This window comes from Hirundo rustica, chromosome 16 (genome assembly GCF_015227805.2).
Source record: "Hirundo rustica isolate bHirRus1 chromosome 16, bHirRus1.pri.v3, whole genome shotgun sequence".
In the NCBI taxonomy this organism is placed as follows: domain Eukaryota; kingdom Metazoa; phylum Chordata; class Aves; order Passeriformes; family Hirundinidae; genus Hirundo; species Hirundo rustica.
In genome coordinates this window covers 14,849,839-14,868,064 of record NC_053465.1, presented here as the reverse complement: position 1 = coordinate 14,868,064, position 18,226 = coordinate 14,849,839, and the positions used below count along the sequence as shown (strand labels likewise).

Genomic DNA, 18,226 nt, shown 5'->3' with positions numbered 1-18,226 from the left:
CATCAATTTTGTTCATTGTTAATTGAATCTTCAAGATACAGCCTTACTATAAGGACAGTGATGTTGAATAAGATTTACTTGTGTTTTTGGATCTTGTGAACTTGAAGACTATGGGAATGGATCATAATTTGTATCTTAAAATTGTGGGAAACAACTGAAAAATAAGGACAAACAGCTGTTGACCAGGTTTTTTTCACTATGTGTACCTTGAGAGAAACTACTAGAGCAAGATTTCTTGAACTTTTATCTATTGGAGACAAATATTAATGAAGACTGGTTTTTATTTTCTGGTTGAAATGGTGGAGAAGTTGGATGAAAGCAATGCAAATATGCAAGCAGTATAGAGAGTCTTCTAAAATTGGTTAAAAGAAGCTACATATTTCTAATGTCTTTGAACTTTATTGCACTTGTAGTGATGAGGTGACACAGTGTTCTAGAGTGTTTCAATAATGTGATAGCTGTTGAAAGATTGTCATTGTGTTTGTTTTGCCCACTTCCTGTTTACTGGATTCCTTGTTTTCATCAAAACCGGGAGGGGGGAGAAAATATTATGAAACTTCCGTCTCATTTGTGAATAAACATTGGGTTGCACGGTTCTTAATTGACCTGAAACTTGAACCAATGGACAGAGGCTGAGCTTTATTCTTTCATAGTCCAATAGCTGCCGTTTTGAGCATGCTTTTGGAATCATTCTGCACACTGGGAACCCTTTTTTAAAAGGTAATTGTCCCCTTACTTTCTGCAAACCAAAATTACAACAGTCCCTTAATATCTGGCTTCTGGGAATTATAGTGCATAAGCTTATTTTGTGTATGTCTTGATTAGTGATTGATATTTAATTGCATTTTTCAGGGGAATAAAATCAGCAGTGTTGATATTACAAAATGACAAAACATCCTCCGAATAGAAGAGGGATCAACTTTGAGGTGGGAGCCCAGTTGGAAGCCCGTGACAGATTAAAAAACTGGTATATTTTTAAAACCATTCATATTATATTAATTTTAAGTCTTTAATATTTTAAACATTTTGTACTGGTACAATATTTAAAGTCATAGTCATTGGTTTGTAGGAAAGTAGTTAATTTATAGAAGCTTATATACCAGTAACTGAGATGGGCAATAGATGCTGATATGTTTTGCTGGCCCTCCAGAAGTGTACTGGTGTTGTGTCTGGGAATAGGACTGCTCCTAAATCTAGTTGGACTTCAGTCTCTTATTCTCCTGAATTCACCCTTTAAGTTCTGTGCTATACTTAATATTGCAGAGCAGATATTATGGAAGAATAAATTCTTTGCAGCACAGAATATCCTTGCTGCTTCCTTTCTTGATGCTGTTGTGAATTCATAGGCTCTAAAATGTGATTGAATTTGTTAGGCCTGTGCCCGCCCCTATGAGGGTGGTCAGCTTTGGAATTAAAGAACTCTGTGGGGAAACATGTTCCATGCTAACAAGTCTGATCTGGTGCCTGTCTTGCAGCCCTCAGCTGTGAGGAAGAATACTTTTCTTCACTAACCACTGCATTAGGAAGATGAAAAAGAGCCTACAGATTACTTGGGCTAACTTTGAACTTTTTAAATCTGTATATTTCAGGTAGTCAGCTCAAAACTTAGCATTTAATAATTCTCAGTGAATGAGAAATAAAATGAAAATTGCCAAAGACGTCTTAAATATAGGAATTAATTTTTTTTCGTTAGCTCCTATAGATAACTTCTCTTCCCAGAAATCAACTATAGCTGATTTTTATTAAGAAGTCTGTGTGAGTTAGATGTAATTGCACTTAAAGCTCTGGAACCTGCCAAGAGGTGAAGTGTGTAGAGACAGTACTTGAAAACTGTATGGATGTCTCAGGAGGATGGTGTACTGCCTTAGACACAGGGGGCTTATTCCAAAATATCTTGATTGCATGCAGAGCGTGTTCTCTCCAGGTACAAGGACATTGGAATTGTGAAAGTGAGAAAACATAGCTCTTTCCAAAAGAATGTAAAGTATGAACATTAAATCCTATTCACACGTTAATTTGGCTTACCTGTGTAACCTAGGAGTTGTGTGACCAGTCGTGTTCTGGTCTGAACCTGCCTGCATTTCCAGTATTCTTGAGTTTTGTTAGTACAGCAAAAAAATTAGTCAGGCGTACAAAAATAAGATCTGTTAGACCGTCTGTAAAGTAGGCTTTTAAAAGATGCAGTTTGGTATATCTGGTGTTTGAGTAAGGCTAGTAACTTGTGTCCATGCCTGTTATCCTTCTGACGTGTTTGTTCAACAACAGTGTCTGAGTGCATGGGAAAACTTTGTGGGGGGAATTCAACAACCTGCTCTACTTTCTGCATATCCCTTGGCTTAAATTTGAATTTTGGATATGTTCTTTGTTCCATGTTCTTTGGTTTTTGTAAACACTTGATCTTAAACGTCCTTTAATACACACAGTGCTTTGCAACTCTGGTCTCACAACTTGGTTATGAACTCTCCAGTTACGATATTTTTTGTTTACTTGCTAAGCTTTGAACCCTGTATTGTGTGTATTGACATTTTCAGGGTTTCTAAATCAAAATTTTTGAGAGCTAAGGGCTTAGCAAAACTGTCAGTGCTGATACAACTCACAGGGTGTGGATTTGTGGAGGACAGTAAACTGGGGTTTTTTTCTCTGCTGTTTTCATCTGCCTCTGTACCAGGGACCAGGACCACTCCATGGTGTGGTTACAGTGCAACCCTGTAGGGGCACAGGATTTTCTGTTTGCTGACACTTGCTTTTTCCAGTCTTAGACCTTTGAAGGTCCAAACTTTTCTTGTATATACTTTTGTTGTGGTGTTGGCACTGAAACGTAGTCACGAGTCTCATGTTTGGTTGAAGTGCTGGCTTTGATTCCTGTTCTCAGTACCAAATACATCAGTCAGTTCATGGGCCACTATTGCCAGACCGTTGGCAGTGATGCTTTGGAAAACATTTCATGTCAGAGTGTCATATGCTTCTCTTTCATGTCAATGGCTTGTGCCCCAAATTGCTAGTTAAGGATGTCCTGGCTGTTTGGGTATGTTGTCAGCCCTAGTGGAGAAAAAACATTGTATGCCAACAAAGTAGTCAATGTGGAACCTGCTCCTTGTTAGAGTGCAAAGTGAATTTTGCATCTTTACTACTCGTCCCAAAGGTTGCCTTGTTGTATTTGGAATCATAGCACATTGGCAGTGCGCTGCAATTCCTGCTGCAGTTGCCTGTCATGCCCTATGCTTGAACTCCAGGGAGTACAGTGAGTACTTCTGGTGCTTGACTTACGTTCTTAGGGTTTGGGTTGATGCATCAAAACTGTCATGAAAGATTTGTCTGTTGGCCTCAGGTTGCTCTAGGGAGAGAGCCTCTGTGGATGCTGAAGGGTCTCTTGGTACATAGTGCTGGAGTTCAGAGGTTGAAAAAGGGGGACTACTGCAGTAGGGCAGCCCTGAGCCCAGAGGGGTTTCTGTAGCCATGGACGTGAGCACACTGTCCCAGCTGAATTGACTTTCTGAAACCTTTTGCATTGGGTCATTTAAACTGACTGAATGGTGGCTAGTTGCATCCTCTCTTACTGAAGAGAGGATGACTGCACTGGGTGCCTGCAATAGGCAAATGATGTTACCTTTTGTTACCTTGTAATGACACTTCCAAGTTTTTCTATTCTAATGACACCTCCAAGTCTGTTGGCTGAGTAAAATGGATGTGAATGAGCTTTTGATTCCAGTTAGAGCTCTTGAGTAATATTGAGAGTATAGTGCTATCCTGTTAAGATTCAGATTGTCAGTTTCATGGGTTCAGTTATTCATGCTGTCAGGAATCGGTCTAACTACTGAAAATATGAACCACTATAGCTGTTGTCTTTCACAGTGCTGGTTCTCCTCGAATCTTCCTTTCCTCTCTGCATTGCTTTGACAGCACTAAGCTTGTCCCTTCCTAGTTCCAAGGGAGTGGGGGTTTATAGAAATTCTGTTTTGGTATGTAGGAAAAGAGAAGGGAAACAGACTAGTCCAGGGAATTTCCAGATATTTACCTCTTCCCTGAAGAGGATGGTTTTACATTTGTCTACCATAAGCCCATTTTCATACTGTTTGCTGTGCTTTGATAGCTGTAGTCTGAAGTTGCCAGTCATTGCTAACCATAATGCCAGCAGTTTGGGCATCGTAGAGATTTTCCCTTACATTTTAGCTAGTTCATAAGTTCTTGAAAGGTATGAGCTCATCATTCCTTTCAAATTGAGTTGGAAAACTGCTTGTTTTTCCTTGCCTGTATGTTGCAGGATGTCTCTGATTTCACAGTGTTTGAGATAAATGTTTAAATCAGTACCATTTGGGAATTTCTTACCCAGCGTCTGTTAGCTGTCTTGAATACCCATTGAGTCAGCTGAATACTTTGTTTGTGGTTCGGGGGAGGATGTGTTGGGCTACCTGGACATATCTCAGTTGTACTCTGGGGCCTTAGCCAGGCTTCAGCTATTGGCCTTTCATTTTGTATATCTTCTCATAGTATGTTTTTTTTATAAACAAGTCTGAATTTCTTTTAAGTTACCTCTATCCTTATGTCTGTTCACAGGCTATTTGGAGGAAGTGTATAGATAATGTTCTGTTACTCTTCTCTATTGATCTGTGAGCGCTTATGCCAGCTGATATGATGGTGTGCTTGCTCAGTTCCGTTGAATATGTGGAGGAAGGAAGCTTGGCCCCTCAGTGTGTGGTGCTCAGGGCTGTTGAGGACCTGTGAACCTTTCTGCTTTGTTTTATAGCTGCCAGTGGTCTCATCTGAAAGGAAGGTGTTGTCAGGGAGAGGGGCCTGTCAGAGTTCATGGCTAGGTCTAGCACAGCTTCTAATAGGTTTACTGCTCTAGTCAGGAGCACAGAGTATATGTTAACTGCTGTTTGTTGCTTCAAAAACAAGATGTTGAGGCTTTTCAGCATGTTCTCCAAGAACTGAACTCTATCTCAACCATACTTACTCAGGTAGACTGAAATTTGATCTCATTGTCAGATACGCTTTTCTTGATGATCTTGATTTCCATTAGTGAAGTCAGATAGGTGTAGATGGCGCTGATGAATGATTCTGGAATGACAGTTCTGGTGCAGAAAGTTCCTCCTTTTGCTGGCTATGAAGCATGGAGCGGTCTTGCATCATTGAGTTAGTTGGCTCTTGTAACAAGGACTTGTCTCAGTGGTAGAAAGTGGACTGTGCTTCCCAGAGGTGGCTTGCACAGGATTATTAGCTTGATACTGAGTCAGGACTATGTCCTTTTTATCAGCTTCCCACTTCATCACTGAAAATGTAGACAAGTCCTAGGTGTACTGCAGTCCCAACACCAAGAGCACCCTTCTGGCTGGTCTCTTGTTGAGAGAATCTGGGATTTCTTACCTGTTTTTGCTGCACTTAGATTGTAGGGAATGAGATGCTGATTTTTGTCATTACCTGTACTCAGTGATATCCAAAAATAGTTGGTTTTGTAGAACTAGGTTGTGACTGTGACTATTTCCCCCTCATGAACTTGCGGAGGATAGTACTTGAGTTATCTAAATATAACGTATCTTGACTGTCACAGGAAAGGAGTTTCTTTTTTTTTCCTGGAAGCTGGTAACCAGTTAGAGATGTCCCAACCAGAAATATCTCCCATTTGAGTTCCTCTCCTCCACAGCCTTTGCTGTGTGCATTTTGGTAATACATTGGGCTGAACTAATGGCATAGCTTGACGTGTGTGGCGGTGCGTGTTGATCAAGGCCTTAGTCTGTAGTTGCAGTGTAAGTCTCTAGCATGGCCTTTTCGTAGGTCCTTGTGAAGTCGTGACTGGACACATCTTAGATCTGCTGGAGGATTTCAGTTGTAGGTAGATTTGCTTTCCCTTTGTGTAGGGTTGTAGAATGGTAGCCTGGGTTTGAGTCTTAATTCTTACATGTCTAGGCTTGATCCTTTCGGGATGCCACTTTTTTTCTACCGCTTGTTCTATCTTTCAAGTGTGGTTTACCAGCTAAAGAATGCTTATGATTTGAGTTTTGTCTTCAGCCCTTTGTTCAAGAATTCATGGAGGCCTTGCCTCTCTTCAGAATACTGAAAACACTGACTAATGAAAATTTTCTTCTGATGTTACTATTGTGGAAGGAAAAGCATTGTACATGGAGCGTTACCTTCAGTTGGGCTAGTGAAATAGCTATGGTTCTGAAATACTGAAGTTACAAATTACCAATGCAATTTAAAGAAATAGTTTGCAAGGTCTTCCTGATCAGAAACATTTCAGTTTGACTCATCTCAGATTCCTCTACTTGTAACGTACTAAGAAATTTATATTGGAAAATCCCAGGATTTTGCAGATGAAATTTAACTTTGAGAATCTAAAACTTCAGTTATGTTTAGTGTGCCTGCTGGATTTTTCCACCCCAGACTAAGAACTCCTTCGTTGTCTCCTTTTGCTGCAGCCATTGTTGCTGCAGCTGTTCAGTTTTGCATTTTCTTATGTGCTTTGCTCTGTCATTATGTAGCATCTTTATTGCTTATATAAGTGGTACATCAAATTAATAAGATTGGAGGAGCTAATCTAGGATTTGTTTGTATAAAGTGTCTGAGACAGCTTACCTTATTCTTAATTAAAATATTTTAATCTACCTTTGACCAGGTATCCAGCGCACATTGAAGAAATTGATTATGAAGAGGGGAAAGTACTTATCCATTTCAAGCGCTGGAACCATAGATATGATGAATGGTTTTGTTGGGACAGTCCTTATTTGCGTCCCCTAGAGAAGATACAGTTAAGAAAAGAAGGATTGCATGAGGAAGAAGGTTGTGCAGTAAGTAGAAGTTAGAGGACACTTGTGTGTGTAGCAGTTTAATGTGCTTTTGTATGAATGATGACATTTAAAATGCTTCACTGTTGCTGTGTTACCTGCTCTGTAAATTTTATTATTTCTTCTAAACATTAGAAAGCTAGTAATTGAAAGGTTTTAATAAAGTTGTGTGTTTTGGTAATTCTCAGATGAAGACACTTCTAACTGCTGTTTTGTAGGGATTTCATATCAATGATCAGGTATTGGCATGCTGGTCTGACTGTCGCTTCTATCCAGCCAAAGTTACTTCTGTTAACAAAGATGGTAAGGACTCCTGGTTTTGTCATGCTTAGTCACCTTGTATTTCCAATTGTGCTGCAACCTCGTTGTTTAGGTGGAGAGATGCTATAGCAGATGGAATACACCTGTGAAAAATTGCATTTTCAGTTACGTATTTTAGTCTGTCATCAACTTTTTTAACCTCTTTCCTTGCTTATGAGATAAAAACTTTCTGCTGGGATATCCAGTCAATAATTGCTTTAAGTATATATGTGGGAAAAGTAGTTTCTTAAATTTGTTATTATTGCATGGAAACTGCAATAAAACCTATTGTCAGAGCTGCAAAACCCCCTTAAAAATCAGAAGGGAAGGGGGAACTGTGAAGGATTTGTTCTAATGCTGGTCTTGCTTTAGATTGTCTGTGTTCTAAGATCAAGGAGAAAAGGGCAGTGTAATTATATATTGGAATATTCCACGAAAAATATTTTGGGGTTTTGTGAGTAAGGTGCATCTGAGGAGCAACTCTAAGTCATGCTCCTTAAATAAAACCTTTGTTTTGACCAGAAATAAAGAATAAATAAACCAAAATAAAACCTTTATTTTGACCAGAATTGTTTTGGATAACTTTGCTGTATCGCTCTGACCTGTGATAGGAGCTCTGTGTTGAGGGTTCTGACAACACAGGTAAGGCAGCTTTTGTCTAGAGCTAATTGTGCAGCTGGAGTATTGGAGCTGTTAGCTGATGCTGTGTTAAATAGCTTCTGATCTTTCAACTCCTCTGCTTTGTTTTCATATTTTAGGTACGTACACTGTGAAATTTTATGATGGTGTAGTTCAGACGGTCAAAAACATTCATGTCAAAGCTTTTTCCAAAGATCAGGTAAGTGTGGTGTTTGTGCAGCTAGTGTATTCTTAAATGAGCAGTTCAGGTGGCTAGATTTGGTGAATTATAAAACATGAAATTAATGAAAAACCTTTACTGCTAAAATACAGTATGTCTGAAATGAAGTCCCTTAAAATGAAAACGGGACTTAATTTCCCCTTCATTAAGGGAAATCCCTTAAAATGAAATGTGAATCTTCGTGGTATGATTTGCAAAGCTCTCCAATTCTTTCAGTGCACCTCTTAAACTAAAGAAGTCATAGGTGTGTAAGTAAAACAGATTTCTGAAAGTCATTGGAAAATTCAGGATGTGCATACTAAAGCTAGTGGTAAGGTTTTGAATCATGCTGTGATTGTTTTACCTGTTTGAGATAACTTTAGATATATATGTCTTACAAATAAAGGAGTGACAACTATGGAGTGGACAGAAACTATTCTTTCCCAGAGTAACTGTTTAATATTAATGATACTTTTAAGGAAGATGGCTATTAATCTTTCACCTCACAACTTTGAGAAGATCAGCTTTTTTAACTATTCTTCTGTGGTTTGGCTGTTTTACCAACCTTTCACCTGCTCAGTGCAGTGTGTTCAATCTTCAGCTCATGATAGAAAGTTGTAGGTGAGCTGTTACATTAAAAATAATAAAAACCTTCCTTCTGATGGTGAGAAGGAAGAAGTGCTGCTCTGTACTTCTGATTTTCATGTACAGGCGTATAGAAAAGGCTGACCAAGTTCTGGTCTTGAGTAACTTGGTTAAAACTTTTTAAATACCTGCTTCAGAATAATTATAGGCAGAGTTTTAAGTTTGATCTCTTGCCACACATTCCCGTGTGGTAACTGCCTGGTGGTTTTTCTGTCATGCTGTCTTCCTTTAGTTTTCTGAAATTTTAAGTTTGAGCAATGAAATTTAATCTGTCCCCCCAGCACAAGTCTTAAGCACAGATTCCAGTAATGAATGTCACTGGTACAATTTAGATTTGTCACTGTTGTGAAGAGGTATGCCAGTCCTCCAGATTTCTGTATCTGCCAGGCTGAGAGGCAACACAATTTCACATTTGCCATAAAGTGCCTTTAATAGTTTTTAAATGGTTATCACTGTGTGGGGTGGAAAGTTGACTAATACTCACAAGTGACCTACTGCAGAATCTTCATTTCTATGAGAAATATTTTTTATGATATTTAGCATTAAATAAATGGAGTTGAACAATCTGAAGAAATACTCTGCATAAGAAAACAAAAATATTTTATTTCTCCTTTAGGAAGTTTCATGATTCTGCATAGCTTTGGAAAGGTTTTGAAAGGAGATGGAAGGGGTTTTTGGTTTGGTTCTTTTTGTCTTCTCCTTTTATCCTTTGTCCAAGAAGCTTTCTCTGAGCACAAGAGAATCTCCTAAGTTATGCTAGAACATTTTTTCTGTCCTTTAGTATAGATAAGCATAAAGTGTGAATTTCCTAGTGAGCTCTATTTATACAACCAGAAGTAAAATAAAAAAAAAAAAATACTTGAGCCACTGGAGTCCTCAAGATTCAAAAGAAAAAACCAGGTACAGCAGTAGTGTAGCAGCATGTTGGAAGTGGAGGTGTCTTCTTGTTCCTGTTCTTCAGGAGGAGAGAGTGGAGGCATGAAGGCACACATGGCTCACATCTTAATACTTGTTAAGGAGAAAAAAAAAGTCTCCAAATCACACAGTTCCTGAAGGGAGCAACATAAGCAGGTCATAATTTCTTTAATTACAGTATTATATGTCCCTTTGTAGAGTGTTACTGCCTATGTGGAACAATGATGGTAAAATGTTAATGACCGGTAACGGTGTGAATGTGCCTTTGCAAGGACACACAACTTTTAAGAGTTCAGCAACACCAAGATGTAATTCAGACATACTCTATTCATTATTCACTTTCTTGAGAATATGTTAAGATGGCTTATGATTGTTCCAGTAGCAAATACTTGATTCAAATCAGATGGTTTTGTGAGCATCACAGGTGTTGAAACGTAGTTGCCTGAGGGTTGTTTTTTGAGGTGGTGGGTTTTTGATTGGTTGGTCGGTTGGCTTTTTTTTCCCTCTGATGTCTGTGTTGCTGCTGAAGCTTCTTTCTTAAGGAATTTACAGAATACAAACTTAGAGGATGTCTGGTAAAAGGGGTGCTCAGACATCACAGAATCACAGAATGTGTAGGTTGGAAGAGACCTTCAAGACCATCGAGTCCGGCCTGTACCGTAACACCTCGACTAGATCATGGCACTGAGTGCCACATCCGGTCGTTTTTTAAACATGTCCAGGGATGGTGACCCCACCACCTCCCTGGGCAGACCATTCCAGTACTTTATCACTCTTTCCGTGGAAAACTTTTTCCTAATAGCCAACCTATATTTCCCTAGATGTAGCCTGAGACTGTGTCCTCTCCTCCTGTCAGTGCTGCCTGGAGAAAGAGACCAACCCCCAGCTGTCTACAGCCATCCTTCAGGGAGTTGTAGAGAGTGATAAGGTCACCTCTGAGTCTCCTTTTCTCCAGGCTAAACAACTCCAGCTCCCTCGGTCGTTCTTCATATGGCTTGTGCTCCAAGCCTTTCACCGGCCTCGTTGCCTCCTCTGGATGCGCTCAAGCATCTCAACGTCCTTCCTAAACTGTGGGACCCAGAACTGGACACAGCACTGGAGGTGTGGTGTGACCCGCGCAGAGTATAGGGGAAGAATGACCTCCCTGCTCCTGCTGGCCCCACTATTGCTGATACAGGCCAGGATGCCATTGGCCCTCTTGTCCACCTGGGCACACTGCTGGCTCATGTCCAGCTGCTGACCAGCACCCCCAGGTCCCTTTCCTCCTGGGCACTCTCCTGTCACACCGTCCCCAGCCTGTAACGCTGCCAGGGATTATTGTGGCCAAAGTGCAGGACTCGGCACTTGGACTTATTAAACTTATCTTGTTAGACTCTGCCTATCTATCCAACTGTTCCAGATCTCTCTGCAGGGCCATCCTGTCTTCCAACAGATCGACACACGCTCCCAGCTTAGTGTCATCTGCAGATTTACTGGTGAAAGACTCATTACCCTCATCCATGTTGTCAATAAAAATATTGAACAGAGCTGGCCCCAGCACAGACCCCTGAGGGACACCACTGGTGCCTGGCCGCCAGCTGGATGCAGCACCGTTCACCACCACTCTGGGCCCGGCCATGCAGCCAGTTCCTAACCCAGCAAAGAGTGCTCCTGTCCAAGCCACGGGCTGCAGCTTATACAGGAGTGTGCTGTGGGAGACAGTGTCAAAAGCCTTGCTGAAATCCAAATAGACAACATCCACAGCCCTTCCTGCATCCACCAGGTGGCTCACCTGGTCATAAAAGATCAGGTTGGTCAAACATGACCTATCTCTCCTAAACCCGTGCTGGCTGGGCCGAAGACCCTGGTCATCCTGTAAATTCTGTGTGATGACACTCAGTATAAACTGCTCCATTCTCTTGCCAGGTACTGAAGTCAGGCTGACTGGTCTGTAATTACCACGATCCTCCCTCCCACTCTTTTTGTGAATGAGTGTCAACACTGGCCAGCTTCCAGTCATCTGGAACCTCGCCAGTGAGCCAAGACTGATGGTAAATGATGAAGAGTGTCTCCAAGCTCATCTGCCAGCTCCCTCATCACCCTGGGATGGATTCCATCTGGGCCCATGGATTTAGGGTATCCAAGCATCTCAGCAGTTCTCTGACTGCCTCCTCTTGGATAACAAGAGGACCATTCTGTTCTCTAGCACCATCAACCAACGCAAGAGAACAGTTGTCTTGAAGGCAGGTTGTCTTCCCACTGAGAACTGAGGCAAAGGAGGCATTAAGCACTTCTGCCTTCTCCTCATCTGTGGTTATTATTCCCTCCCTCATCCAATAGAGAACAAAGGTTGGCCTTACCTTTCCTTTTACCATTAATATATTTGTAGAAACATTTTTTATTATCCTTTACAGAAGTCGCCATTTTAAGTTCAAACTGAGGTTTGGTCTCCCTAATTTTTTCCCTACATGTTCTAGCAGCCCCCTTAAATACTTCCTGAGTGACCTGACCCTCCTTCCAAAGATGATACATCCTCTTTTTATTCCTAAGTTTCTCCAAAACCTCCTTGCCCACCCAGGCTGGACATTTACCCCATCGACTCATCTTTCGGCACACAGGGGCAGTCTGCTCCTGTGCCCTCAAAATCTCTGTTTTGAAGTACACCCACCTTTCCTGAACTCCTTTGTTTTTAAGGTCTGCTTCCCAAGGAACTCTCTGAATAAGTCTCCTAAATAGGTCAAAGTCTGCCCTCCAGAAATCCAATGTAGGAGTTTTACTGGTGTTCCTCCTGATTTCACCAAGTATCGAGAACTCTGTAATTTCATGATCACTCTGCCCCAGTAGGCCTCCAACCACTACATCTCCCACCAGCCCATCTCTATTTGCAAAAAACAGATCTAACATAGTCCCTCCCCTGGTGGGCTCACCCACCAGGTGCAACAAAAAGTTGTCCTCCATGCACTCTAAAAATTTCCTGGACTGCCTCTTTTCTGCTGTATTAAGTTCCCAGCAGATGTGTGGCAGGTTGAAGTCACCTACAAGAATAAGGGCTGATGATCCTGAAACATTCTCCAGCTGCTTATGGAATAAGTTACCCACCTCTTCCTCCTGGTTGTGTGGATGGTAAGACTCTCAGTAGGATGTCAGCCTTGTTTGCTTTCCCCTGAATTCTTACCCATAGGCATTCAACTCCATCTTCATTAGTTTCAATACTTATGGCATCAAAAGCCTTCTTAATATAAAGGCCACCCCTCCACCTGTTCTCCCTTTGCTGTCTCTCCTGAAGAGCTTGTAGCCATCGGGTGCAGTGCTCCAGCCATGTGAGTCATCCCACCACACTTCTGTGATGGCAACTACATCACAGCTTTGCTGCTGCACCATGGCCTCCAGCTCCTCCTGTCTGTTACCCATGCTGCGTGCATTGGTGTACGTGCACCTCGGCTGGGCTGCTGATTTCACCCCTAACTCAGGCTCACCACTTTGGGCCTGCTTCCAGGCAGCCCAGCTGCATCCCCTTCCCCCTTCAAACCTAGTTTAAAGCCCGCTCAATGAGGTCTGCAAGGTCATGAGCTAAGAACCTTCTGCCCTTAGCAGAGAGATGTATCCCATCTACTTCCAGCAGAGCAGGTGCCGTCAAAATTGCCCCATGATCAAAGAATCCAAAATTTTGTTGATGACACCAACCCTTAAGCCACTTGTTAATGAAATGAGTTCTTCTGTTTCTTTCATCATTTTTCTCCGCCACCAAAGGGACTGAGCAGAACACTACCTGAAATGTGTAGACGCAAATGTGTCACTACTTGACATGTGAAAGACTTCCTTCCCATTTACATGTCTGTTTTCATGAAATTTGATTTCATGCTTTTAAATAGTGTCCCTTTTTTAAATCACATCTGTACCAAGTATGGTTGAAATAACATCATAGAGGGTGGAGCAGATTGCATGTTCACCATTTTAGTGCAGCAATATTATTTCTTAAGGCTGTGGTCTGAAAATACCTTAAAAGGTATCAGTTCATGTAAGCCACATATAGACGGGAATACTGGGGTGAGAAGAGGAAAGATGTAGTGCAGTACAAAGAAATAGTGAGTTTTAAGTGGATTCTCAGAATTTTTTATAGCTCTGATCAAGAAGGTGTTGAGGTATTTAACCTTTCTCATCCTCTGATCCTGGATCAGAGTTGAAAGTTCTTGTGCCCTGTAGCTGCCTTGTGCCTCTGCCTTGTGCTCCTTCCGTGTGTCTGGGATTTTCATGTCCTCATGCTAAACAAAAATTACAGAAAAAAATTTAGGTTTTGTTTTTAAATTAAAATGTTTAAATTCTAACATCACATGGTTGCTGATGACTTTGCTGATTGCAGTTGCTTTACATGACTCTGCCTAGCAATATCAGCAGCAATGATTAGTGCAAGCAAACTGCATGTCTCTTCTGAATGAGACTCTTCTGTGAAAGGAACAGAGTTTGCACATCTGAGTGATTGAGCGGTTCGCCATTTTCTTTGCTCCTGACTCCTCTTTCTGCAGTGTCTCAAGTAGGTTTTATGTAGTACTGCACAAGCTAGTAGGGACTCAGCCCACATCTGGGAACAAAGGAACAGCAAATCTCTTTTTCCATTGTGTGGTGAAGAATGGATTTCTTGCCCTGTCCTGTTCACGTTGCTCAGGTCCTTCACCAGTTTGGGTGCCTCTGAGTTTAAATCTGTGGGTTGCAATAGAGTCTGTACTTTTATCACTTGAAAAATTGGCCAAAGATGCAGATGTATTTGCTAAATACAAAAGGGAGGAGTGGCTTTTAGACTACAATGAGTTGATTTTCCTGTCATTCTCTTTATTCTAGAATATTGTGGGTGATGCTAAGCCTAAGGAAGGAGGTAATGAAGTTCCATCATCTCCTGAAAATCAGGAGAAATTTAAAGAGCAGAGGAAAGCAACAGGTAATGCAAAGAAAGACGAAGATGAAAAGACATTAAAGACTGAGAAACGAGTTAAACAACCCGATAAAGAGGGAAAATTTATAGTCATCTCAGAAAAAGGCAAGATCTCAGAAAAGAATATATCTAAGAATGGAAAAGAAGATAAAGAGAATATATCAGAGAATGATATGGAATATTCAGTAGATACACAAATTGAGAAGAAGCCTGAGAATGACAAGGTAAAGAGTCCACAGGAGAATGTGAAAGAAACTAAGCGAAAGCGTGGCAGACCACCAATAACTCCTCCCACGGGTATGTAGCCAAACTTAAATGTTCAGGCATGTACCAGAACACTTTCAAACTTACCTAAAGGAATAAGAAGTATCTTGCTGTTTCAAAGTCTGTTTCTCTAAAAGCTCTTAAAAATTTTTAGTTCTTCTTTGTTCAGGACAGCCAAGAACACACTGAATTTTGGAGTCTTGGTGGTTTTGTTAGAGATTAGATTTAGACAAGTAACCGTCATGTAATACAATGCTTACCTTTAGTAGGTTTGGGTACTACTGTGTGGCTTTTAGAAAGCCAGATGAAGCTGTATTTATGCAAGTCCCATATTTTAAATTTTAAGGCTTGGGAATTTGTGTTAGTGTTTCACAGCTTTGTATTCAGTCAGTTTTTCTTTTATTATCTGAATCTGTAGAGCCAAGTTCTCAGACACTGCAGCCCATAACTTTGGAGTTAAGACGTCGGAAAATACCTAAAGGAGGTGATGTTCCATTGAAGCGTCCCAGGATTGAAAAAAACTTGTGTGAGTTCTTTGGTATTCAGCTCTCACACTGTGTGTATGTGCATAAATATAACAGTTCTTCAAGCTTAATGGGTGGGGGAGGGATAAAACGACTGTGGTATTAATCTTGAACTGTAATAGATGGATTGACTGTTCTTCTTAAATTTGCCATTCATATGTGACATCATGCTGGAATTCCCCCCTAAATCTTGGGATTTGGTTTTGGATAAAGGAGGCTTAAGTTGTGAGCCTTGATGCAAAAGGTCATAGAGGTAGGGGTGACAGTGATCCAATATACAGAAAGCTATAAAAGCCTTAGAAGTTGTAGAAATTCTTTGGTTACTAGATGGAGGATTAAAACAGGGGCACTTTAATACTATGTAAATAATTCATGGCACTGCAGTCAAATAAAGTCTACTTTATCTTCACGTGCTGTGTGTGGAGGCTTGAAGAACTTGAGTGTGTTGACGAGGAAGGAGAATGAGATTCTCTGTAGTAGTGTCATGACCAAGGAGATGAAGATCTAAAGAAAGCTTTTTCCTTTCCTTAATACCACAGTAAGTGGTAATTAATGTCTTAAATTTCAGTGTGTGTAGGTTATCCAGTTCACTCATGGCTGTTTGTGTATCTGAATTGTCTCATCTAACTCTGGATAGTACTTAGGTCTGTGGAACAGCTTGTTTAGACTAGCACCACTATAGTGTGATGAACACACCCCCACAGTTCTGCAATATGCTTCTGTGTGCATTTTACTCAGTGGAATTTTTTTCGCAGTAAGAAGCTAGTTACGATACTGATCTGTATTCATACTTCAAATCTGTTATTAGAAGAAAAAAGTTGAGAGATTTGCTGTATTTTTATGATTATTTTTAACTTATCATTGTAGCTTTTACTGAGGCCTAATTAGACTTTTTAGCTTTAGCTATTAGCCTTAATCCTTAAAAACACACACTTTCAAGGAAGTCACAGGGAGGGAAGAAATTGAAAGTTTGCTTGTGATCTGCTTTTACTCCTGTAACTGCATGGTACCATTAAATACAACTGTTCCAGCTCAGGAAAAACTTAAGAATTCTTCAGATAATGCTGAGAGAGACCAGATCAGGAGGCGATCTTCAAGACTCTCATCCAGTATTAGCCATGAGATTTTAAATACAGATCTTGTCACAATTTCAACGGAAATCCAAACTTGGAAAGATGCGGTATCTAACCAAAGTGAATCTGAGAAGGGTAAGTACCTTCGCAGTGCACTCTGGATTTTTGTGATGAGGTGGTCATGTAGTTGTTGCAAGGTCTATCTTTTCGGTTGCTTAACCTGGAGGCTCCATATCTGCCATTAAAACCTGATTGCATCTGCAGTGCAGGGGGAACTCAAGAAAAGACTCTTGCTCTGCTGCCCTGATTGCTTTTGGCTTTTGATTCCCTTTCTATCAGCAACCTTACCATTTCCCTTGGGTGGTGGGAGCTTTTCCAGCAAAAGAAAGCTATGTAGGCTGTAAAAATATCCAAGGAATAGTTTGGTTTGGGGTTTTTTGGTTGGTTGTTTTTCTTTTGTAGGGAATGCAGGTTCTGATTGTGAAAATGAGGTAATTTCAAAGTTATATCACTTTCAGATTGTAGGGGTAGTAGCCCAAGTACTGAACTCAGAGTTCCTACAAATTAATCTTTCTGTTGAACACTAAAAGCATCAAATGGGTTTCCTCCCAAATTTTACCCTAAGCCACGACAACAAGGTGGAGATAACACTCCTTTTCTGCCCTGTGCTTCACTGCATTTCTCTTTTGAGGGAGCTCTTGTAGTGGTTTTAGGAGATCTGTCCTATTTTGGGCTATAAACACTCAGTTTGCTTGTGCATTTCTAAACAGCTGTTAATTTGTAGGGGTGCTACAAGTTAGTTGCGTTGCAAAAATTTTGTGTGACCAAGAGCATGGATGGGTATTTTTCTCCATTATAATGTGAAGATCCACCCCCACCCAGTGTTCTGCAGTATGCTTTTGTATGCATTTTACTCAGTGGAATTTTTTTTCTCATTCTAGTGCAGTTAGAAATTCCTGTTGAATCTGACCAAAGTTTCAGTGAACAAGGATCACCTGGAAACACATTGCATAACACAGCACTCAGTACAGACACTAGTTTGCAGGAAGAAAAAGCTGAAGATGCTGAGTCTTCCTCTGTTCCCGTCAGAACTCAAGAACCTTCTGTTGCTACAAGTTCAGGTTTTTCATATTTAATGTTAATGAATTTCTGAAGGTGACTGACACCAGGTGTTTTTACTTGTACAAGTGTTAAAATTGTGCTTTCTTGCAGTGTTAACCTTGATAAAAAATGCATATTTTTATTCCTTGTGGACTCAGTTTTAATCTTATGCTTTCAAGTTAGACAGCAGTCTTAAAAGTGGAAATCGTCATTTTTAAATGACTGGGTGTAGTATTTTCAGCATGAGTGATGAAGTTAACAAATGCTTGTTTTCAGTGTTTGGAATTCTGGGTTAAATTGAACTTAATCCCGTAAAAGGTCAGGTTCTTTTCTCCTTAATGTGCTGCAGGTATGTGGTAATATTACAGTTACTGCTGTTTGGGAATCCTGATTGTGCATTTTATATCCTTATGTTTAGACTTGGAGGCTTTAGTGCGAATTTATAAAATAGTTCAAACATTTCAGTGTCTGTCTTAATATATATACTCTATTTTCTATTAGCTGGGGAGTGTTCTTATCTTGCCTTTTCAAATTAAAATTTCTTATGGAGATAGTAGACTGTTAAAACATGGTGCTGTCCTGTGATTATTTCTCATAACTTTAATCTTTGGATCCTACAGCTAACTGGGGAAATTTGAAGTACATATTTCCTAGTTTATGCTTTATCAAACAAGTTTAAGTGTACCCCAGAGCATTTGGAGAGATTGACACTTGCTCAGCAGTGCTGGAGTAATCTGTGTGTGTTGTTTGTTGGTTATTTTAAATTTCCCTTGTTTGCACTTAATTTCTTACACTCGCTCTGGTGTAACTGTTCAAGTGCCTCTCCCTTTCCACTGACGGGTACCCTCAGTGTAAGAAGCAACTGACCTCTTTCCTTT

The 18,226-nt window shown here is 40.5% G+C and overlaps 1 protein-coding gene across 1 annotated transcript in view; it reads left to right on the top strand.

Moving 5' to 3' along the window:
* Nucleotides 1-18,226, top strand: part of PHF20 (PHD finger protein 20) — a 75,507-nt gene that overhangs the window by 14,800 nt on the left and 42,481 nt on the right. The window contains 8 exon segments of the mRNA XM_058422663.1: nucleotides 853-967; nucleotides 6,614-6,785; nucleotides 7,001-7,085; nucleotides 7,841-7,920; nucleotides 14,296-14,683; nucleotides 15,069-15,176; nucleotides 16,206-16,382; nucleotides 17,189-17,368. Coding sequence (XP_058278646.1) covers nucleotides 885-967; nucleotides 6,614-6,785; nucleotides 7,001-7,085; nucleotides 7,841-7,920; nucleotides 14,296-14,683; nucleotides 15,069-15,176; nucleotides 16,206-16,382; nucleotides 17,189-17,368 — 1,273 coding nt within the window. The 5' untranslated portion in view covers nucleotides 853-884.